The sequence below is a fragment of the Ursus americanus genome, chromosome 12, assembly GCF_024610735.1.
Source record: "Ursus americanus isolate L20-20 chromosome 12, mUrsAme1.1.p, whole genome shotgun sequence".
Lineage (NCBI taxonomy): Eukaryota > Metazoa > Chordata > Mammalia > Carnivora > Ursidae > Ursus > Ursus americanus.
The window spans coordinates 42,779,192-42,805,240 of NC_142138.1; the positions used below are offsets into that span (position 1 = coordinate 42,779,192).

General features: G+C 35.7%; 1 protein-coding gene across 13 annotated transcripts in view; it reads right to left on the reverse strand.

Annotated features, from left to right (window-relative positions):
- ZNF644 (zinc finger protein 644) overlaps positions 1-26,049 on the reverse strand; it is a 99,861-nt gene that overhangs the window by 57,659 nt on the left and 16,153 nt on the right. For 12 of the 13 annotated variants that reach the window (XM_045801809.2, XM_045801807.2, XM_045801804.2 and 9 more), the window contains one exon: positions 9,141-9,201. The exons of the other annotated variant lie outside the window; for it this stretch is intronic. In XM_045801809.2, the coding sequence (XP_045657765.2) occupies positions 9,141-9,184 (44 nt within the window). In that variant the 5' untranslated portion in view covers positions 9,185-9,201. The remainder of the gene's footprint in view (positions 1-9,140; positions 9,202-26,049) is intronic. 13 annotated transcript variants of the gene reach the window in all.

Sequence of the window (26,049 nt, forward strand, 5' to 3'; positions counted from 1 at the left end):
GATAATGAGACAAGGAGAGAAAGAGGTAGAAAGAATATTTCAAAAAATAATGGTGATAAATATCCAAAATTAGACATGAAATTAAACAGCCAACAAACTAAACAAACACCAAGTAGGAAAACTCAAAATAGATCCAGACTAAGTCACATTAATATAAAATGGTCAAAACCCAAACAAAAAAGATGAATAATAAAAGCAGCAGGAGAGAAGCAATTAGTCACGTACACTGGGCCCTGAGAAGATAAAAAGCTAATTTCTCATCAGATACCATGGAGACTACAAAGCACCGACATAATAAAGTGCTAAAAGAAAAAAAAAATTTTTTTTTAAAGATTTTATTTATTTATTCGACAGAGATAGAGACAGCCAGCGAGAGAGGGAACACAAGCAGGGGGAGTGGGAGAGGAAGAAGCAGGCTCATAGCGGAGGAGTCTGATGTGGGGCTCGATCCCAGAACGCCGGGATCATGCCCTGAGCCGAAGGCAGACACTTAACCGCTGTGCCACCCAGGCGCCCCAGAAAAAACTTTTTAACCAAAAATTCTATACCCAGCAAAATTATCCTTCAAAAAAAAAAAGTGGGGGGGATTAAGACAGTCTCAGAAAAACAGAAGCTGAAGAGAGTTAGCCACTAGTAGACTTGCCCCTCAAGAAATGTTAAAGGAAGTCCTTCAGGCTACAATGAAAAAACACATTATATAACTGAAGCTGTAAAAAGAAATAAAGAACAACAATAAAGACAACTACAGTAGGTAAGCATAAAAGCCAGTACTACTGTATAAAGTAATTTGGGACAGTAACACCAAAACAGGAGAAGAGGGATAGAGCTGTATAGATAAGTCTTTACACTACTGATACAAAGCTGGCATTAATTCAAACTAGATTATTATAATCTTAAAATGTTAACTGTAATTGCCAAGGTAAACACAGTACCTAAAATATACACATAAAAAGAAATAAGAAGGAAGTCAAAATGATGCATAACACAAAGATCAATTAACATACGCAAAAAAGCAGTAATGGATAGAACAATCACACAGATTATGAATAAGGAAATAGAGAATTTGAATAACACTACAGACCAAGTGGACCTAACAGACATACAAATAATCTACCCAACAAAAGGAGGATATACTTTCTTTTCAAAGTACACATGGGACATTTTTTAGGATAGACCACAAGACAAGTCATAAAAATTCAAGACTGAAATGATACAAATATCTTTTCTGACCAGAATAGAACAAAACTAGAAATCAACAGCACAAAGAAAACTGGAAATCCACAAATCTGTAAAAATTTAACAACATTCTTAAACAGCCAAAGGGTCAAAACAAAGAAAAAAAGGAAAATTAGAAAATACCTTGAGACAAATGAAAACACAACATACCAAAACTTGAGGAACACAAAGAAAGGAATGCTAACAGGGAATCATACAGCTGTAAAAACTTACATTAAAAAAGAAAAAAAGATCTCAAATCAACAACCTAACTTTACAACTCCAGAAATTCGAAAAGGAAAACATTAACCCAAAGCTAGAAGAAGCAAAAAATAAATATTAGAGCAGAGATAAATGGCAAAGAGGACATAAAAATAGAAAGAAAAAAAAATGAAACAAAGGGTTGGCTTTATGAAAAGATCAACAAAATTGACAAGTCCTCTGCTAGGGATTAATTAAGAAAAAAAGAAAGAAGATTCAATTAAATCAGAAATAAAGGGATGTTATAAACGATGTTACAGAAATAAAGGATTATTTAAAAAAATACTATGAACTGTACACCAATTAATTGGATAACCAAAAAGAAAAGGATAAATTCCTAGGAACATGCAACCTACAAAGACTGAACCATGAAGCAATAAAAAAGTATGAACAGACCTATAACTAGTAAGGAGACTGAAGTGGTAATCAAACCCCATTCCCCCAAAAAGGAAAGTCCAATACTAAGTGGCTTCGCTGAAGAGTTCCACCAAATATTTAAAGAATTAACACCAATTCTCTTGAAACTCTTCCCAAATAACTGAAGAGGAGGAAACATTTCCAAGCTCATTCAATGAGGCCAGCATTACCTTGGTACCAAAGTTAGACAAAGACACAAGAAAACTATAGACCAGTATCTCTGATGAATATTGATACCAAAAAATTCTGAACAAACTAAAAGCAAACTGATATCAACAGCACATTGAAAAGATTATTACACCATGAGTAAGTGGGTTTTATTGTTGGAATGCAAAGATGATTGAACATATGAAAATCAATCAGTGTAATACACCACACATTAACAGAATGAACAAACACAACATAAATCATCTCAATTGATGCAGAAAAAACATTTAACAAAATGCAACACCATTTCATGCTAAACAAAACTTGCAATAGGGGCGCCTGGGTGGCACAGCGGTTAAGCGTCTGCCTTCGGCTCAGGGCGTGATCCCGGCGTTATGGGATCGAGCCCCACATCAGGCTCCTCTGCTATGAGCCTGCTTCTCCTTCTCCCATTCCCCCTGCTTGTGTTCCCTCTCTCGCTGGCTGTCTCTATCTCTGTCGAATAAATAAATAAAATCTTAAAAAAAAAAAATTGCAATAAACTAGGAAGAGAAGAAATCTACCTCAACATAATGAAGTCCATTTACGAAAAAACACATACCTACAATCATAGTCAGTGGTGAAACACTGAAAGCTTTTCCTCCAACACCAAGAATAAGACAAGGCCATCTGCTCTTGCTACTCCTATCAGACATAGTACTGGAAGTCCTAGCAAGAGCAGTCAGGCAAGAAAAGAAATAAAAGCATTCAAATTGGAAAGGAAAAAATAAAATCATCTCTCTTCATAGACAACATGACCTTGTGTAGAAAACCCAAAAATACCACCAAAAAACTATTATAACTAATAAACAAATTCACCAATGTAGGATATAAAATTAACACACAAAAATCAGTTTTGTCTATACATTAACAATAAACAACCTCAAAAAAAATTAACAATCTCATTTACAAAAGCATCAGAAAGAATAAAAAACTTAGGAATAAAATTAACCGAGGAGATGAAAGACTTGTGTGCTGAAAACCACAACACAATCCTGAAAAAACTTAAAGAAAAACACAAACGGAAAAATATCTAGTGCTCAAGTACTGGGAGACTTAATATTAAGATGTTCATTTATCCAAAGCAATCAAAAGATTCAACATAATCACTATCAAATTCCCCGTGGCATTTTTTTTCGCAGAAGTAGATAAATTCACCCGAAAATTCAAATATCAAGAGCTCTCAAAAGGCAAAGCAATTTTGAAAAAAGAATAAAGTTGCATGTCTCATTATTTCTTAATTTAAAAATAAATTTACAATGCTACAGTAATCAAAACAATGGTGTAAAGACAAATAGACCAAAGGAACAGAAGACAGACCCTGGAAATACACTCACAAAATGGACAAATGATCTCTGCCAAGGATGCCAAGACCACTCAGCGAAAAACGGATAGTGTCTTCAACAAATGGTCTGGGTAAACTGGATAAACACATACAAAAGGATGAAGTTGGACCCTTCTTTTACACCATAAATAAAACTTAACACAAAATGAATCAAAGACCTAAACATAAGACCTAAAACTATAAAACTCCTAGGAGAAAACAGGAAAAAGCCTTGTGACATCATCAAACTTGACAATAATTTCTTGGATATGAAAAGCAGAACAACAAAAAGAGACAAATGGAAGTACATCAAACTTAAAAACTTCTGTGTATCAAAACACACAATCAACAGAGTCAATAGGCAGGTGATCTACAGAATGGGAAAAAGTATCACCAAACTGTAGATATGATAAGGAATTAATGTCTAGAATATATTAAAAAATTCTTACAAAACAAAAAACCCCCAAATAACCCAATTAAAATATGACTTGAACAGATGTTTCCCTACATATGATCTACAAATGGCCAACAAACATGAAAAAATGCCCAATATTGTTCATCATCAGTGAAATGTAAATTGAAACCATGAGGTATCACTGCACATCCATTAGGATGGTTGTGTTTTCAAAATAACAGAAAATGACAAATGTTGGTGAAGATGTGTGCTCTGTTGGTAGGATTGTAAAGTGGTGAAAAAACAGTATGGACGTTCCTGGAAAACTTAGAAATAGAACTATCTTATGATCCAGCAATAACACTTTGAAGTGTATATTCAAAAAAATTTAAAAAGTCTTGAAGAATATTTGCAGACCCATGTTCATAACAGCACTATTCACAATAGCCAAGAGGTGGAAGCAACCCAAACATCTACTGATGGATGAATCAATAGAGGAAATGTGGTATATGAAAACAATGAAATATTATTCAGCTTTAAACATGAAAAAAATCCTGTCATATGCTACCAAATGGATGAACCTTAAGAACATTACACTAAGTGAAATAAGCCAGTCACAAAAAGACAAATATTGTATGATTCCACCTATCATACTTTCCTGGTCCCTCCCTCAGGAAAGTGGTGAAGAAGAGCGAAATAAGTCAGCGTGCCAAATACACCTTCTCCTTCCATGGCAAAACCAAGAGGAAAAGACAAGCTGTGAGGATCAGGCGTTGTGGTTCCTACATGAAAACGGTAGCCGGTTGCGCCTGGACCTACAACTACAACACCACTCCTGCCGTCACAGTGAAGTCATCAGAGGACTGAAGGAGACGAAAGACCAGTAGAAGCTCCACCATTTGAAACATTGCTGGCCCATAAGAAATGGGCTAATTCTGTTAATAAAATTACTCTGGCTTGTTGTTATATTTATTAATTGGATGTTCTGATTTGCAGTGCATTAATTTTGCTTTCTCAAAAGACTTGGAAATTTAAAATCCTTCTAATTAAAAAAAATGTACCAATAAATACCACTTTTCACTGATTAGACTGGCATGGATTAAAACATGAGTTAAGGGGCGCCTGGGTGGCACAGCGGTTAAAGCGTCTGCCTTCGGCTCAGGGCGTGATCCCGGCGTTCCGGGATCGAGCCCCACATCAGGCTCCTCCGCTAGGAGCCTGCTTCTTCCTCTCCCACTCCCCCTGCTTGTGTTCCCTCTCTCGCTGGCTGTCTCCATCTCTGTCAAATAAATAAATAAAATCTTTAAAAAAAAAAAAAAACATGAGTTAATATTTAGCGGGGTGTGGGGAAAGAGATATTCTCAAACACTGCTAACAAAAATATTAAGTGATATAACCTCATTGTAATTTTGCAGTATCAGAATTAAAGTGCACATATACACTGACCCAGTAACCCACTGCTACATTATCCTACATTCTCACATAATTCCAATAATGTGAAGAATATTTATTGCTGTACTGCATATACAAGCAAAAAACCCTGAGATTTACAGAACTATCTCTATCAACAAGGAAACAAATTAAATATAATCCATATATGGAAAAACGACTAAGATATACTGGCAAATGGAAAGAGAAAGATGCAGAATACATATCAGCTATTTCTGATAATTTATGGGGAGTACAATGGTAGGTGAGAGAGGAGAGTTTTACTTATTCTAAACATCTCTATGCTATTTGCTCATATGTAAAAAAGTGTATGTCACCTCCATAAAAAAATAAAATTTCAAAAATACTATATGTTACTTGGCAATATAATTGAAAAAGGTCAAATGTACATTGTGCAATCTCATCTAGAATGAAGAACAAATATTTTTATTAATTTAAAAGTCTTTTTTTCACATTACAACAAAGAGCAGCACACATCTACATTGCTACTAAGGACAGTGACGCACAGAGAACTTAATTTGAAAATAAAGGAAATTAGCTAATATAAGGTAAGTATTCATAAAGAACCTCAAATCCTTGGATTCAGGGACTCTGCAAAATGAAAAAAGCAGTGGCTGACCATATAAAATATTGAAGCACAGAATGAAGACGAAGAGTCTGAAATGAGGTATACCCATCAACCTCTGAGAAACTAGCCTAAAATCTTTAAATACACAGAAGTCAAACAACCTCAAGGTTGTATTTCTCTGAATACTCAAACTTTATCAACAAGAAAACTAAACATACTTCACACCCATGATGAAATAAAACAAATAACTGAAGTTCTAACTTTTGATAAGAATCTATGCCTAAGAAAATCCTTGTAGGGATCAGAAGAAACAGCATGAGATGGGGTCAATGTCCAACTCTGTATTCAACCTTTATGGCAGAAGCTGTAGAGAAGAAAAGCAACAAATTGATCCCAGTGGGGAAGAACCTCTCCTTGCTTTGGACTTGCTAGAAGGCACAAAAATCCCCTAGGTGACTACAATGGCCAACCCAACCAGCCTAATTTCAAATATGGAAGAAAAAACTAGTGTAAAATACATTACAATATTTTTAAAGTTTCTTAAGTAAGCATATTATTTATATGTTACATACCTACAATGATAAAAACAAAATTTTTAAAAATACTTTTCATCAAACAGCAAGCTTAAGCTATAAAAATAAAAAATGTTACCACAATTCCAGACCATCATTCAATTTCCTTCTCTACTCCAGTGTTTTTTTACCCTCAGGAAAACAAGAAAAAGGTTTCTTTACAGATGTGACCAGTCTTCCTAATCTTCTACTTGTATTAATCTAATACATCCTTTAAAATCTTTAAAAAAATAACTACTACAAACTCACAAAAAGAATACCATTAGTAGCAAACACTCCAATTTCTATAACACGGATTAATGCCCTCATTCAAAAAGAGTAATCAAAATCAACACAGTTTTCCTTAAGGTCTCAACTAAGAACATTACTAGCCATTTTTTTCAACTGGATTCAAAAAAGACTGGTGGGATATTTTATGGCAACTGAAGTGCCAGTGTCTTCATCCCATTCCAGCCAGTATTCTGAATCCCTAGTTGACTGAGAGAGAATTCTGTTCACCATTCCATGTTTTACAAAATTCACTAAGTACATACAGTACTCTTGCACTGTGCTTCTAAGAGAAGTAAGACATTGATGGTGTCTACCTTCAAAGAACTCACAGCCCAGTAAAGAAAACACTCTATAGCAGTAGGGCCAGGTCTGGCAGTAGGGCCAGGTCTGGCTCAAAGGATAAGATAATGCTTGAGATGCGCTATCTTAGGAGATAAGCTGATGAGCAGGAGGAAGGACAATGACAGCTGGGGAGGTGAGAGGCTGGGGGAGAGTGACAACATATAATTAGGACTAAAACTAAATATATGAAACATCACAGTTAGTTATTCAGATAATTCTAGGCATTCTGGAATAGCTGCAGTGAGACCATTGTATGCCACATTATGGAGCTTACATTTTATTGTGCAGGTGATAGGGGAACAATAAAGGGGACACCTAGAGGAAGGAAAAGCAGTGTAGAATGCTGGAAAGTGAGGTCAGAGACTTGGAGAATCCAATAAACAAAATTACAGAAAGAATACATAAAAAATTTGTAGCACGGTCATGCAGTGGAATAGTACTCAGCAATAAAAAGCAATGAACTACTGATACACAACAAAATGTATGTTGATTGAAAAAAGCCACATATAAATGAGTGCATATTATATAATTCTATGTACATAAAATTCAAGAACAGGCAAAACTAAGCTATGCTGATAAAATTCAGAAAGATGCTTATCTCAGGAGGAAAAGGCTATTGGACTGGAAAGGGAAGAGTATGAGGAACTTCCTGGTCAATGAAAATGTTCTACACCTTGATCCCTATGGTAGTTACATGTGTGAACATATATCTAAAAACCTCATTCAGCTCTATACTCCAAATTTTACCATACATAAATTACAACTCAATTTATATAAAATGTAAATTATATCTTATTAAAAAAAGAAAAAATGCATAATTGTGGTAGAACAGGGTCAAAATAAGTTAAACCAGTGTCATCCCTTAAGCAATATGGGACTTACAAGAAATCAGAATAAAGGTTCTAACACATGGCATATTCAATTAGCAAACAAAATTCCTATAAGACCTTAAGTACAAAAGTCTAGCTTCTTCTTCCCCACAAGAAGATATATAGACAAGTGTTCTTTATAATAAATGCTGTGAAGACCATGTACTCTTACTAAAGAAAAGAAATAGCTCACTATAAACCAAAAAAATAAAAATCTTCTACACAGCAGTACCTACCTTACAGAAAGTATTATAAAGATTAACAAGGCATGAGAAGCAGTTAACACAATATAGAGCACAATAAGTACTCTTCACACTACCACTACAATTATTATTATATAATAGTAATAAAAGGGAAACGCCCCTTCAAATTATGCCTAAACCACTTATTGAGAATACACTGTTTAACTGCGTATTACTCAACTACAGCACTTCTCATTCTATATTTTTTATTTTCTTTTTTTAACTTGGAGATCAGCAAGTTTCTGACAGCTGAAACATCTGGTTAGATTAGAAAAAGACCAAGTTAACTACAATTTAAGTATTCTTTTAACCTGTTTATATCCTGAAACCATGTTCACTTGCCAAAAGATAGTAAGTCTATCTTTTTAACATCTCTACAGTTTATATTATTAAAAACCCTTCTTTCACATATCAAACCCAAAACGTACATGATCATAATTCAATTTCCTGAGAGTCAACAGTCTTAGAAAAATTAAAGCAAATCAGAATGCTAAATTAGAAAAGTCATTCAGTAGAGACACTCATAAGAAAAACAGTGAAACAATCATTTATAATTCTGAACATTAACATAAAGAAGTCACAATTTGGCAAATTTAATCAATTTATAGACGTGCTTCATTAATAGAAATAAGAAAGTAAAATTCGCAAAGGCAAAAACTACTCAAGCACTATAATCGACTAAGAGAACATTGAAGCATCCAGCAAATCTCTTACTGAACTGGTTTCTGAATAGCTAAACCAAACACCAACTCCATTTTCTAACATGTTTAATAGTCACGGGAAACTACATACCTAAGTTAAACTCAACATAAAAAAAGGAAAACTAAAAATTTAGTTCCACAATTTGATGACTCTACTGTTACTCCCACCAAATCAACTGGAGCAAGTACATCAAAGTCAATTCTTCATATTTCAAAATTTTATTGAAAAACTCATTAATTCTGAACTTGAAGGCACATTTTTAAAACATAAGTTTTTTGTATTATTCCTACTTTGATATGTAACATTTAACAAAGTAGTCTTCTACTTACCTAGATTTTGTCTTATTAACAGCTCGTTGCAAAAACAATCTCATTCGAAATTAACTCAAACCTGAAAGAATACATGTAAAGACCATCATTTAGTTTTTGTGTCCTGTATGAATAAGTACATCTACGATTCACTTATTCTTTGAAATTAAAAACTGCAAATCAAATTATTTTGACATAACATGTATCCAAAAAAGTGGTTCTACTAAAACATGACCATTTTAAACTTTTAGGAAACTTGCTAAGTACCATTTTTTTTTATGAACAATAATCTATTCAAATGACAAACTTAAACTTTCTAGTTCTCTTTCAAAAAATTTACAATAACTTGTTTTTATTAATTTTAATAGTATAGCAATTAAAATCGGTACTTGTTAATAAAACACATACTTCTATCTAGATGTTTATCTAATACTATTAAATATATACCAAACAGTACACCAAAAAGCTGAAGAAAAAAAATACAGTATGAGATGGCATAAAAGTATACACTAATAGTAAATATAATAATGGCTAACAATGATTAAATACTTACTAAATGCCAGGGACAATTATTCTAGAGGACAGTATGAATTGATACTCTCCTGCTTCCTCAATTTAATTCACAATCTAGTATAATGTAACAGCTACCCCAACATTCCATTGAAAATTGACCTGAAAAATTACCTACCCCTAAATTTTATCACATTCCACGAAATCTGAAAACTTAGTATGTCTTATCCTGTACTCTACACATCTCCTTCCCCAACCTGAAACTTGCTTGTTATTCTTCTGAATTCTTATTCACAAAAAATGGTACCACCATCCCTACTGCCATTCTCACCTAGATTCCTGCAACTATTCTATTTCCAGACTATCATCTCAAACTTCCCAGAATCATGTAAATTATCATTTTGCAATGGTTATCCTCAGGATGTCACATCTATGCTTCAAGTCCTTTAACAGTACTCATCAATGATCTTATCCTTACCATTATCCCCAATCTTTATTCTCCCATTCACTCAAGGTTTCTAGTACTAAACCCCTTCAACTCCCAGAACAGCCCCCATGCCTTCTCAGCTTTCCCACTGCTTCACATGGTGACCTATACCTAGCTTCTATCTCTCTTTAACTTTGCTAACACCTTTTTTTTTTAATTAGTTTTGCAATATTTAGCTTAGTCACCCTGAAAGATCCTTCTTCAATTTCTTCAGCTATGGTGTTTCTCAATTGCTATAGCAACTGGTGATAGCTCTATATCAACTGTTTACTTATGTGTTTTCTGAACTACAGTATGGACACATGGAGGACAAGAATTCATTCATCTCATTTCAGCATTTTCACTGGGTGGCACATAGTAAAAGTAAAACAATATAGGCTGACTCGAAGATTAGAAATTTTGTGTTGTATCCAAAATGTACATAGGGATATAGAAGACAAGTAAGTAAAATTCAGGCTAATGAGTTTAATTCACATTTCCAAACTAGAGAAAAAGAATTCACATCATTTCTGAATCCAGTAACGTTACTTCATGAAACAACTACATCTAAGTAAAAAGACAACTGATAAAAATCACCCCGGTACAAACTTTTATTGAGTGATTTAATTAATTTCATTGATCATCAATACCAAGATTTTGGTATTCAATGTTTGCATCCCTACAGAAAACAAAGTTTGTGGACTATAAATCCTAGACTCATTGAAGTATTAGACTTAAGCAGAAAAGAGCTAGGGAAGAAGGTGAATATAGTCTTAATACTAATAATGTCAACGACCTAGCAAAGTGTTTCTCAAACTTTAGCACACATCAGCATCACCTGGAGGGCTTGTTATACGGACTGCTAGCCCACACCCTCAGAGTTCCTGATTCAGTAATTCTAAGTTAGAGCCCAATGATTTGCATTTCTAATAAGTTCCTAGGGTGATGCTATTTCCAGGACCACACACTAAGAACCACAGACCTGGTGTTTTCTACATAATGTCTAGAAGAGATGAGAATATTCTCGGCCACCCACTGCCACCAATCTTTACCTACCCAGAACTGGATACTGTGACCTATTACAAACTAAACTATAAATCAAAGTGAGAACGTTAAAAGTCTACTATGAATTGCTGAGTGTGAAGGGATGAAAAAAATGGCCCTGCAAGAGAATCCACATCCTAATCCCCAGAACCTGTGAATATTACCTTATATGACCCCTCTCCCCAAAAGAAAAGTCTTTACAAATGTGATTAAGTTAAAAATTGTGAGATGGAGAGATTATCCTGGATTATCTGGGTGGGCCCTAAGTACAATCACATGTATTCTTATAAAGAGGGAGATGGGGAAATTTGACTATACACAGAGAATGTGAAGACAGAGTAGAGAGATTTGAAAACACTGGCCTTGAGGATTGTAGCCATAGTCAGGAATGTCAGTAGCCACCAGAATTGAGAGAGGCAAGGGATGGATCCTACCCTAGAATTTCTGGAGAGGATAACCCTGCTAACACCTTGATTTCTGTCCAGTGATACTGATTTCAGACTCCTGGCTTTCAGAACTGTCAGACAGTAAGTTTGTTTTTTAAAGCCACCTAGTTTGTGATAATTTGTAAGAACAACAAGAAATGAATAAACTGACACTAGCAGGTTCTCTAGGAAATAAACCAGAGGCACTACATAAAAGGTGTTATGAACTGATTTGTTCATATGTTGAAGCCCTAGTTCCCAATGTGACTGCATTTGGAGAAAGGGCCTTCAAAAAGGTTAACTGAGGTTAAAAAAGGACATAAGGATGGGGCCCTAATCCCATATGAATGGTGTCCTTATAAGAAAAAAAAGACACAAGGGATACATGCACAGAGGAAATGCCATGAAAGAAAATAGCCATCTTGAGGAGAGAAGCCTCAAATAAACCGAACACCCTAATCTTGGCCTTCTATCCTCCTAATTATATTATACTTTTTAGGCATGGATTTAAAAAGTACTTTCTACCAAACTTCATTATAAATTCCCCTTTTAAAAATATAGTGTTTACAGTGACCTGGTTTGACTCTCTGGGGATCAAATGCAATTATACCCCAAGAATACAGACTCTTGCTACTTCTATTCAACATGTTACTGAAGTACTAGTCAGGGTAAACAGATAGGAAAAAAGAAATAAATGATCTCCAAATTGGAAAGGAAGAAGTAAAATTATCTGTTTGCAGATAACATGATTTTTTTAGGTAGAAAGTCTTAAAGATTCTTAAAAAAAAACAGAAACTCTAATAAATGATTTAAGCAAAATTTCAGAGTATCAGCATGTGAAGATCATTTGCATTTCTGTATAATAACAATGACGAAACCAGAAAACAAAATTATAAAAATCTCATTTACAGGGGTTTCTGGGTGGCTCAGTTGGTTGTGTCTGACTTTTGGTTTCAGCTTAGGTCAGAATCTCAGGGTGGTGAGATCAAGCCCCGTGTGAGGCTCCCCACTCAGCAGGGAGTCTGCTTCCCCTCTTCCTCTCCCTCTGCCCCTCCCCCAGTTTGCACACATGCACTCTCTCTCTCTCAAATGAATAAATAAATCTTTAAAAAAATTAAAAATAGAATTGCCCTAGGATCCAGCAATCCAAGTCTTGGTATATATCCAAAAGACCTTTAAGTAGGATCTCAAAGACAGATTTACATACCCATGCCCATTGCAGCATTATTCACAATAGCCAAGTGGCAGAGAAAGTTCATCAACAGAGGAATAGATAAAGGAAATGCGGTATATACACGGAACACTGGAATGGAATACTGTGCAGCCTTTAAAAATAAGGAAATCCAATCACAAGCCACATTAAGGATGAACCTTGAGAACATTATGCTAAGTAAAATAAGCCAATCACAAAGGACAAACACTGTATGATTCCACTCATATGAAGTATTTATAGTAGTCAAAATCACAGAAAAAAAAGTAAAAAGGTTGTTACCCAAGGGCCAGAAGTGAGGGGGTGATAAAATTAGAGTTTAATGGGTACAGTTTCAGTTTTGCAAAATAAAAAGTTTTACATATCTGCTGCACAACAATGTGAATATCCTTAACGCTACTGAACTGTACACTAAAAATCGTTAAGACAGTAAATTTAACGTTTTTTTTTAACATTGTTTAAAAAATAAATAAGTACTAAGAAAAAATACATACAAGGGCCAAGATGGATTAACAGGGATTGCGTTTGCCCTCCAACTGAAAAGCCTAAAAAATCAGTACTATCTATGAAATGACAGTTTTGGGGTATTAAACAGGCAAATACAGAGGGTGAACCCTAAGAGAAGGGAAACAGATGAGGTAAACCCTCCAACAATCCCAACTTACTACAGCCTCTCACCTGGGGATGGGATACCCAGGCAGAATCTGGTGGTTTCCCTGAGTTAAAGGAGACTGAATTGGAAGTCCAACGCTAAGACAGCTAGGGACTGCAGGGCAGAGTACTAGAAAGAAGACAACTGCACAGAGCGAGAACATCCATTAAGTATTATTAAAACAAGTCCAAGACTGAGGAAAGAGCCACTCAAAAGGATGACAAGGATTATTGCCCTAGTCTCACACAAAGCCAAAAATAAGACCTGTTTTCTTCAGAGTGGAAAACCTCTTAATTCAGGTAGCACTGACTAGAGTAACCCTCGACTAAATGCTTTTGAAAGAGAGACCCAAAAGGGGAATGTGGCTCAGAAGGGAAGAATCAAAATGGCATGAGGAAACTTTCAGGTGTGATAAATGTACTCAGTATCTTGTTTGTGTGGTGATAGCTTCCTAAGTGTATACATACCTCAAAATTTATTCTGTACACCTTAAATGTGTATTTCACTACATGTCAATTATTTGTCAATAAATCCATTTTTATAACTTCGATTAAAACAAAACCACCCAATCACAAAATGGGCAGAAGATCTGAAGCAACAAATCTTTTGGTGGAATCTTTCACCAAAGATACATGAATGGTAAGTACATGAAAATACACTCACTATTACTTGTACAAGAAAAGTACAAACTTGAGCCACAATGAGTTATCACTATACGACTATAAGAATGGCTCAAATTAATAAGACCAACCATACCACATGTTGGTAAATGTGTGAAGGAACTGAAACTCTCATACAACCATACAGGAAGATAAATGGTACAACTACTTTGTAAAAAGTTTCACCATTTCTTAAAGTGTCAAATATATACCTACTACATGTATGATCCAGTCATTTCCACCCTCCTACGTATTTACCCAAAGAAATTAAAGCATATGTTCATATAAAAACTTATATACAAATGTTCACCTTTATTTGTAATAGCCAAAAGCAGAAGGAAAAAACATCCACAAACATGTGAACCCTTACATTATAGCTTTATAATGGAATAAGAAAGAGTGAACTAATGACACATGCAATGTGGATGAACCTGAAAATAACTATGTTGAGTGAAAAAAATGTAGACAAAAAGATTATATACTGCATAAGGGGAGAAGCAATAAGTATGAAAAGAATTAAAAAGGGGCACAAGGAAAGTTTTGAGGGTAAAGGATATGTTTATTATCTTGATTGTGGTGATGGTTTCATGGGTGTATACAAGATATCGAATGTATTCAAATTATACGCATAAAATATAAGATTTATTATATGCCAATTATACTTCAACAAATCTGCTTAAGATCACAATATGAAAATATTAATAAACTTGGGAAAATAACGAAATCTCAAATGAAAGAAGTTAAAGTAATAATAATGAGCACAAAAAGAATACTGTCATTTATAACCAAAAAAGAACAAACACAGAAATGAATCATCTTTCAACACCTACCACTGGTACTACAATTACTCTACAATTGGTAATCCAACGCATGAGCGATGCTTCCAAAATGTCATCAGATATATCCTACAAAACAAGTATAACTAGAGTCATCTGGACCTTCACACAGATTGATGTATTCAATTTATACTTGCCTCAACTTCTATACTCACACACAATTCCTACTGAAATATAAATATATAATAAAATAAACCTAGAACAAATTAATTTTACAGCATGAATCAAAAATCTGTCTGCAAAAATAGCCCCAATTCATTCATTCTTTTTCTTTTTCTTTCTTTCCTTTTCTTTTCTTTTTCTTTCTTCCTTCCTTTTTCTTTCCTTCCTTCCTTTTCTTTTCTTCCCTTCCCCTTCCTCCCTCCCTCCCTCCCTCCCTTCCTTCCTTCCTTCCTTCCTTCCTTCCTTCCTTCCTTCGACAGAGATAGCCAGCCAGCAAGAGAGGGAACACAAGCAGGGGGAGTGGGAAAGGAAGAAGCAGGCTCCCAGCGGAGAAGCCTGACGTGGGGCTCGATCCCAGAACGCTAGGATCACGCCCTGAGCTGAAGACAGACGCTTAACGACTGAGCCACCTAGGCGCCCCAAAAATAGCCCCAATTCTATACTCCATTATCCATGCACTTGGCAATGAGGCTTTGCAGTTTTGCCCATCAAGAGGCAGAGTGTTTTTCCCTACCCTTTAACTCTAGGCTTCCTTATAAGAAAGACCAATAGAATGCAACGCATGTCAGTTTGTCAATTCTGAGTTAGACCTTGTATGCTTCTGCTCTTAGAATACTGCCACCACCATAAGAACAAGCCCAGTCTAATCTGCTGGAGGAAACAAGATAGGCCATCCTAGAGAATCCAGCCAAGAGCAGCAAAGCCACCCTCCTGAACTGCTGCTAAATGCAGACTCATAAATGAGACCAGCCAAGACCAGAAATACTGCCTAGCTGACTCACAGACTTGTTTTCATAATAAATGTGTTTTAAGCCACCAAGTTTTAGAGTAGTTTGTTGCACAGTAATAGCTAAATGATACAACTCTATCCTAAAGATACCATATTAAATTATTCTTATCCCTGTAAGAGTTATTTTAGATTAACAGTTGGTCTAGATCTTAATTTTTGAAGGCAAGGGAAAAAAGAGATATGCTTATTTTACTGTTTTATTAGCAGTGACTCTACAAAACATCCAATCTCAAAAGACATATAAACTGAGCAAAATCATCTTTATAAGTAATGTTACCACTCAACTATTATTGTGTGAAATTCTGTTGCTAGACAGCTTTACTAGATTCAACCATATAATGAAAATTTTCAAGATCTTCCAAAAATCTAAGAAAACTATTATAAAGTAATCTGCTATCTTACCTAACATTCCTTTTCCTATCTATGTTAAGAGCACTCTGACTGCCAACTAATAAAACACTCTTACTCAACTGTTAAAGTGATACCAATCATAGGGCCTTGAACTGAGGGATGAACAAGTGACACCCAGGCTGATGAGAAGTCTTCAGGTAGCCACAGTAATTTGTTCATGGATGAGAACGAAGGCGAGAGCGGGAAATTAAAAATCCTCCTCAGGATGTCTGCAAGTACTAGGAAAGGTATACTCTATAGCAGAAATAACAGCTATAAGAATTATGTATGTCAGAGCAGCCAGTAGCCATCTCTGCCACCTCCTAACATACTTAGGAATGAAGCCACCACAGAAAAAACCATGAGATATAAACATTATTACAATAATATCATATGTACCTATCAATCCAAACATGCCTCAAATAATTGCAGTTAACAGCAGAACAGTAAATACTTATCAATTCTCGTACTGAAACCTACTAGAGAAACTGAAAAAAATATTAAAACAATCAATCTAAAGGCACCAAAAAGCTAACACAACAGTAAAGAATGACCAGGCCAGGATCTAAGACAGGATAGAAACCTACAGATACAAACTCAGCACCCTGGGGTGCCTGGGTGGCTCAGTTGGTTAAGTGGCTGCCTTCGGCTCAGGTCACGATCCCGGGATCCTAGGACTGAGCCCCGCATCGGGCCCCTTGCTCAGCAGAGAGTCTGCTTCTCCCCCTCTCTGTCCTTCCACCCTTGCTCTCTCTCTCTCTCTCTCTCTCTCTCAAATAAATAAAATCTTAAAAACAAAAAACCAAAAAACAACCCAGCACCCAAGGATGATTTGCCTTGGGGGTTTTTGCCAATCCAGATGAGGCAGCTGAGAAACTGATCAGTATTTCTGACATTATTACAGAGCTAACAGAATCAAAAGGAGAATGCAAGGTTTAGAAATAGTGGGGACCATATTAAATGGTCCACTATTTGAGCTGAGACCCAAAGGACTAAACTCTAGTGAGCCAGAAGTAAACAAGTCTTTGCATGTACTGCAGCCCTACCTAAAGGCATTTAGCTGAGCAAATAAAAAAAATTCAATCCCTAAAATTTAATTAAAGTAATCCCAGACTGCTGGAGACCCCAGGTGTGGCACAAGCAAATAAAAATCATCTCTGGAAAAAGATATTACCATAGGGCTCAGAATTTAAGCCTGGAGAGGCAGCTGAAAATTTAAACGGAAATTTAAATGAAAGAACATGGCAGTAAGAGAACCAGAGAAGCAGTCAAACAAAATTTCTCTGTATAAACTTTGCACAAATCACTGGATGACTGATAAACTATGTATGCACAGAGAACAACTGAAGGGGTCAAGGGGAAAGTTAGCAGAAGTCAGTATTTTTACACTTGAAAAACAGAGCTGTATGATTATTGATTCCTTTTCAACCGGGTGCATTTCTCAAGTGTGCAGAGTTTGGGCAACAGGAAGCTGAAGCCTTATAAGACTGAAGTGCCAGAGGACAGAACGCAAGCCCAGGAGAACAGATGGATATTACTGGGATCCCTAGAAGCAAGAAAATCACAGGGCAGGCGTCAAAATCAGACTATAAATTTCAATCAACAATTCCCAGAAGAACATTAGTAGAAACCAGAGTCACTAAAACAATTCATAATGTCCAGTTTTCAAGCAAAACTATATCATACACAAAGAAACAGTACACTGTGATCCATACTCAGGAAAAAAGGGGGGGTTAATCAATACTGATCCTGAGTACCCTCAATGTTAGGGTTAGCATATAAAGAATTCAAAGCAGCAATTCTAACTACATTACCAACATTAAAAGAAAACACATTCAAAGAATTGATAGAAATCATGAAAAAGCTGAAAGGTAAAATAACTGAAATAAAAAATTCAACTGAAGGGGGTGATTAGAGGTGGCAAAGAATTAGTGAGCTTGATATATGGCAATAAAACTGTCCAGAGAACAGAAAGCAAAATGAATGAAGAAAAATTAATAGTCTCAGAGACCAGTAGGACAATATCAGGCAGTCCAACACAAATATAACCCAACTCAACACTGATATACAAGATGCAATAGAAGAGAAGAATAAAAAAGGTTCAAAATGTTTGCTGAAGAAATAATAACCAAAAACATTTCAGATGATAGACATTAATTTACAGATCCAAGAATCTCAACAAACCCAAGTAGGATAAACACAAAGAACCATTTCTACACACATATCATACTTAGGCTGTTAAAGGCTGAAGCGAGAGTGGCCAGAGAAAAATGGCTACACACAGGAAATGACAATACAAGTAATGGCTGACATCATCAGAAAAAATGGGACATACCAGAGCAACACCTTCTATATCCAGTGATACTATCCTTCAAAATGAAGGTGAATTAAAAAAAGATATTTTCAGATAAAAATGAGATTTTAGCTAGCAGACAAAATAGAGTTAAAAAAAAAAGATGGGGGAAGGAGAGAATAAAAATACTTAATCCAAAAAGACAGCAAGAAAGGTGAGAAAAAGAACATAACAGAATAAATAGAAAGCACATTAGACTGTACATTTAAGCCCCAATGCATCAATAATTACATGAAATTCTAAATAAACTTTATAATGAAAAGATGCAGTGTTAGATCAGATTGAAAGACAAACAATGATATGGTGGATACATAAAGCAATTCTGAAACAAAAGGGCACAGAAAAACTTAAAATAAAGGTTGGGGGGAGAAAATGAACCACCCAAACACTAATTATAAGGCCCATGTAGCTACACTGTTGTTAAGATAGACTGCAAAGCAAAGAGCATTACCACAGACGAGAAATGATGATAAAATGTTCAACTCATCAGAAACCTTGAACAATTCTAAATCTGCAAAAATGGGCAGCAACACAAGAAAGATAAATCCACAATAACAGGAGAAGATTTTAACACATCTCTAATTGAACCAACATGCTGCAATTAAATTGTGGGGGGATGCAGAAGTTTTAAACAACATGCTTAACAAAACTGACTTGACACATATAAATACGGTACCCCAAAACCTGCAGAACACACATTCTTTTCAAATATACACAAAGTATTTATAAAGTTTGGCAAATAAATATATAAAAAGGTACAATCACATTTGGAATCAGGGAAATGCGAAATAAAACCACTACACATCCACTAAAATTGCTAAAATTAAAAATTAACAATACAAAATGTTGGTGAAGATGTTAAAGATGAAGTGCAAAAGTGCTGATGAGATTATAAATTATTACAAAACACTCAGAAAAAAGTTTTCAATATCTTCTTAAACATAAATAAACTCTAAAACTAAGCTATTAAACTAGATATTTACTAAACATAAATGTGTGCATGTGTGCACTAGGAGACATGTACAAGGAAATACACAGCAACATTATTCATGAAAGCCTAAAAAGTAGAAACAATCCAAATTTCCATCAGTAACAGAATGAATAAATTGTGGGCTATTCATATAATGTACCATACTATATAGGCACATCTCAGAGATAGTGTGGGTTCAGTTCCAGACTGCTGCAATAAAGCACAATTGTAATAAAGCAAGTCAAATGAATTTTCTGGTTTCCCAGTGCATATAAAAGTTGTGTTTAGGGGCGCCTGGGTAGCGCAGTCGTTAAAGCGTCTGCCTTCGGCTCAGGGCGTGATCCCGGCGTACCGGGATCGGATCGAGTCCCACATCGGGCTCCTCCACTATGAGCCTGCTTCTTCCTCTCCCACTCCCCCTGCTGTGTTCCCTCTCTCGCTGGCTGTCTCTCTGTCACATAAATAAATAAAATCTTTAAAAAAAAAAAAAGTTGTGTTTATACTATACCATAGTCTATTAAGTGTACAATAGCAGTATGTCTTTTAAAAAGTACATACCTTAATTTTAAAATATTTTATTGCTAAAAAATGCTAACCACTTTCTGGGTTATCAGCAAGTCATAATCTTTTTGCTGGTCTTGCCTCAATGCTGATGGCTGATGACTAATCAGGGTGGTGATTCGTGAAGATTAGGGTGGTTGTGGCAATTTCTTAAAATAAGACCCCAATGAAGTCTGCCGTATCTATTGACTCTTCCTTTCATGAAGATTTCTCTGTAGCATGTGATGCTATTTGGTAACACTACCCAGAGTAGAACTTCTTTGAAAATTGGAGCCAAATCCTCTCAAACCCTGCTGCTGCTCTATCAACTGGGTACGTAATATGTACATCCTTTGTTGTCATTTCAACAGTCTTCACAGCAACACCACCAGGAGTAGATTCCATCTGAAGAAAGCACTTTCTTAGCTCATCCCAATGAAGCAACTCTTCATCGGTTCAAGCTTTATCTTGAGATTGCAGCCATTCAGTCACATCTTCAAGCTCCACTTCTAGTTCTAGTTCTCTCGCTGTTTCCACATCTACAGTTACTGCCTCCACTGAAGTCCTGAACCCCTCCAAATCATCTATGAGGGTTGAATTCAACTTCTTCCAAATTCCTGTTCATGTTTTTATTTTGACTGCTTCTCATGACTTACGAACGCTCTTAATGGCATCTAGAATGGCGAATTCAGGTTTTCGATTTACTTGGTCCAGATCTATTAGAGGAGTCACTATCTATTGCAGCTACAGTCTTACAAAATGTACTTCTTAAATCAGAAGACTTGAAAGCTGAATTTACTCCTTGATCCATGGGCTGCAGAATGGATGCTGGGTTAGCAGGTATGAAACCAACATTCACCTCACTGTACATTTTTGTCAGAGCTCTTGATCAAGTGCATTGTAGTAACATTTACAAGGGAATCTTTTTATCCAAGTAAGTTTTAACAATAGGTTTAAAATAATCAGTGAGACATGTTATAAAAAGATATGCTATCAACCAGGCTTTGTTATTCCTTTTATACAGCACAGGCAGAGTAGATTTAGTGCAATTCTTAAGGTCCCTAAGATTTTTAGAATGGTAAATGAGCACTGGCTTCAACAACTTAAAGTCACCAGCTGCATTAGCCCCCAACAAGAGTTGGCCAGCCCTTTGAAGTTTGAAGCCAGGCACTGGCTTTTCCTAACTACGATAGTCCTAGGTGGCATCTTCTAATATAGGGCTGCTTTGTCCACACTGAAAATCTGTTTAGTGTAGCCACCTTTGTTAATTACCTTAGCTAGCTATCTTCTGAGTAACGCTGCAGCGTCTACATCATCACTTGCTGCTTCATCTTGCCCTTTTATGTTCTAAAAAAGGTTTCTTTCCTTAAACCTTGTAAACCAAACTCTGCTAGCTTCAAACAGTTCTTCTGCAGCCTTCTCACCTCTCTTAGCCTTCACAGAATTGAAGAGAGTTAGGGCCTATTGCTCTGGATTAGGCTATGGCTTAAGGGAATGTTCTGGCTGGTTTGATCTTCTATTCAGACCACTGAAACTTTCTCCACATCAGCAATAAGGCTGTTTTACTTTCTCGTCATTCATGTGTTCAGTGGTGTAGCACTTTTAATTTCCTTCAAGAACTTCTCCTTTGCATTCACACCTTGACTAACTGATGCAAGAGGCCTAGCCTTTGGCCTTATCTCAGCCTTTGACATGCCTTCCTTACTAAACTTAATCATTTCTAGCTTCTGATTTAAAGTGAGAGACATACATCTCCTCCTTTCATTTAAAAACTTAGAAGCCATTATAGGGTTATTAACTGGCCTAATTTCAATATTGTGTCTCAGAGAATAGGGAGGCCCAAGTCAAAGGAGAGAGAAAGGGGAACAGCCAGTCAGTGGAGCAGTCAGAACACACACAACATCTATTAAGTTTGCCATCTTATATGGCTATGGTTTGTGGCACCCCAAAACAATTATAATAGTAGCATCAACAATCACTGATCACAGATCACCACCAGAAATATAATTAAAAAGTTTGAAATGTTGCAAGAATTACCAAAATGTGACAAACAAGACATGAAGTGAGCAAATGCTGTTGGAAAAATGGCGCCAATAGACTTTCTAGATACAAGGTTGCCACAAACCTTAAATCTGTAAAAACAAAACAAAAACAAACAAAAACCACTATTTGCAAAGCTCAACAAAGCAAAGTGCAATAAAATGAGGTATGCCTGCACAGCCATGAAGTTGAATGAATTATAGTTACATGCAAAAATAGGTATGAATCTCACAAACAATGCTGGAAAAGCCAAGATCCATTTACATAAATTTCATTAATAGGAAAAAATATATAGTTCAAAAAGTAGTAAAAATATAAAACAAAAACAAAAAGGTGACTACTATAAAAGGTTAGATGGTGGCTTCCCAAGGACAGAGGGGTAGGTTTGACTGGAAGGAAAAAGAGTGGAGGAACTGGCAATGTTTTAATTCTTGACTAGGGGTTGGTTAAGCAAGTATGAGCTTTTGAATTCTGAAGTTGTACATTATTTTTTTACCATATATTATTCTGAGTATTTTTTTCACATTAAATACATTTCAAAACTAAAAATATAGACATTGAAGGTTTTAAATTTTCCCCTAAGTAAAGCACTGGCATTACCCTACAGTATTTCGTTTTTAACTAAAATTATACAAATGTCTACTTTAAGAATCAACTAAAGCTTGTTACGAAAACCAGCACTACCCACCACCTCCTCTCTAACCATCCTCCCCCACCCGATTTCTAAACAATTTGGTTATACCAGTCTTTCATTTTGGATCTAATTGCCTCCTACATAAGAAAATGAATTAACTCTCTAGTATTTGTTCTATATTTTCTATAACCTCCTCAAAGCCCTATATGAGGATGGCTAGCTGACTTTTTCACAAAAGTGTAAAAGCAATTCAATGGAGAAAAAAAGGTCTTTTCAACAACTGGTGCTGGAGCAACTGAATATAGAGAGAAAAAAAAGAATACCAACATAAATCTCACACTCTATACCAATATTAATTTTAAATGGATTATAGATTTAAATGTTAAATGTAAAATTATTAGTCCTGCAAAAGATAGGAAAAAAAAATCATTGGGATCTAGACCTAGAAAAAGAATTCTTAGAAAAAACACCAAAAGCATGATCCATAAAAGAAAAAAACTGATAAAGTGGACTTCATCAAAACAAAAATCTTTTATTTACTTTGTGATAGATCCTGTTAAGAGGATTAAAAAACAAGTGACAGAGTGGAGAAAACATTTGCAAACTACATAACAAGACTCTAAAATACAACTCTCAAAACTCAACAGTAAGACATAGCAAAAATATCAAAATAAGGACATTTGAAAAACATCATCTCCATTAAACCAACAGGAACAATGGAAAAAAAAAAAAAGGTCAACATTTTCCAAGTGAGAAATTAGCCAGAATCTTGCTGCAATCTGGGGAGAACTTATTCAAGAAAGATGGCTAAATCTTGATTAAGACCAGCAAACTTTGTGGCATTTTATTTTGCCCTATTCCCATCCTTCCACTCCAGCTCTATAGTAGCCGTAAAACTCAACAGTCCACAAACCTGGTGAAAACTAATAGCCTGGCAGCTATATTGGGGGTGGGGTGTGTAGAAGATGATGAGATCACCTCTACTACATTCCCAGAAGACTGTCATTATTTGACGTGTTTGGTGGCTTCTTGGAAGACCCCACTCCCAAAGTTATCTTAATTTGACCTCAGAACTCACCCAATGCAAAAACAAAACAAGCAAAACTTTTCCCCAAGGGTGTCTGTAAAAAACTATCAGAGGCAATTGTTTCATACTGCAGCTGACCAAGGCAGTGGATAAGAGCTGAGGCAAACAACAGGCTAACCGAAAGAGCTTAAAAAGAAAAACTGGGTGTTAAGAAAAGCTGCAATATATTTCTGAGAATCTACATGGTCACATGTAAGCAAAGGGATGTGCATATATGCTCAGGAAAGGCCTGAGAAGGCCCTAAGCACTCACCTCTCGCTAACCAGAGGCTCTGCACAAGCAGGAAGTGAGGAGTAAGGCAAAATTATAAAATTCCCTTCTGAATGTTGAGACTGGGGGATTTCAGACATTTAAGGACATCTCTGTCAAATTATTAGACCACTAAGCTAATTGAATAGAAACTTCAGAGGCCACCCATGATAAAGAATACAGATTTTACAGAATTCGTTTAAAAAACTGTTTATTAGATCAATGAACAAACAACAAACAGTAACAACAAGCACTGGGAAGGGGAGAATCTGATTATCAAAGCTGCCACCTTATTTAAAATGTAGTTTTCAACAAAAAAATGAAAAGACTTATAAATATATGAGGAAGAATGGCTCATACACATGGGAAAACGAACAAAAAGCAGTCAATAGAAACTGTCTGAGGAAACACAGAAATCAGACTTACTAGGCAATATTCAAAAATCACTTACTTTAAACATGTTCAAAGACCTAAAGGAAATCTAACTAAATAAAGGAAAGTATGAGATGGATGTCCCATGAACAGAAAACAAATAGAGAAAGAAATTATGAAAAAGAATGAAATAGAAATGGAGTTGAAAAGTAAAAAACTTTAAATAAAATTAGAAATTCACTAGAATTTTCAGCAGCAGATATGAGCAGGCAGAAGAAAGAAATCAGTGGATCTGAAGATCGAGATTATCTACTCTGAAAACAGAAAGAAAAACAAATGTAGAAAGGAAAAAAAAGAGGAGTCTAAGATACCTGAGGGACACCATTAAACATGCCAACATACACATAATGGGAGTCCCAGAAAGAAAGGAGGGAAAGGCGCAGAAACAATATCTGAATAATCATTGAAAATTCCCCTAAATCTAATGAAAAATATTACTCTAACACCCAAAAAGCTCAAGAACTACTATAAACTCAAAAAACAGGGGCGCCTGGGTGGCACAGAGGTTAAGCGTCTGCCTTCAGCTCAGGGCGTGATCCCGGCGTTATGGGATCGAGCCCCACGTCAGGCTCCTCCGCTATGAGCCTGCTTCTTCCTCTCCCACTCCCCCTGCTTGTGTTCCCTCTCTCGCTGGCTGTCTCTATCTCTGTCTAATAAATAAATAAAATCTTAAAAAAAAAAAAAAAAAACAGAGAATCCTGAAAGAAGCCAACAGATAAGTGCCTTGTCACATATAGAGATCCTCCATAAAATTAATATTAATTTCTCATCAGAAACCATGGGAGCCAAAAGGCAATAGAAAGACATATTCAAAGTACGGAAAAAGTAATACCGTCAACCAAGAATTCGTTACTTTTCAAAAACGAAAGTGAAGTTAAAACATTCACAGATAAGCAAAAACTGACAGAACTGGTTGCCAGAAGACCTGCTATACAAGAAATACTAAAGGCTGAAATGAAAGGACACTAGACAGTAACTTGAATCCACCTGAAGAATAAAGAGCACAGTAAAGGTAACTAGATAGGTAAATATAAAAGACAGTATAATTTTTAATTTTGTAACTTCTTTTTTCTATCTGATTTAAGACATATAGAGACAATTTGCATGACAATAGCACAAAGGAAGGAGAAGGAATGGAGCTATACAGAGGCAAAATTATTGTATATTGTTGAAATTGATATCAATCTGAACTAGGCTGAAATAAGTTATTAACTGCAAGCCCCAGGACAACCACAATGAAAAAAATATATACAGTGAAAAACAACAACAACAAGGGATTTAAATGGTACAAGAAAATAATCTATTTAGTACAAAGGAAAGCAATAGTGTAGGAATAAAGGAACATCAGAAAAAAATCTTAAGACACAGAAAACAACAAAATAGCAGACATACATCCTCCCTTATCAGTAACTATATTAAATACAAATTAATTGGGCATCCCAACAAAAAAAACCAGTGACTACAGAATGGGTAAAAAAACA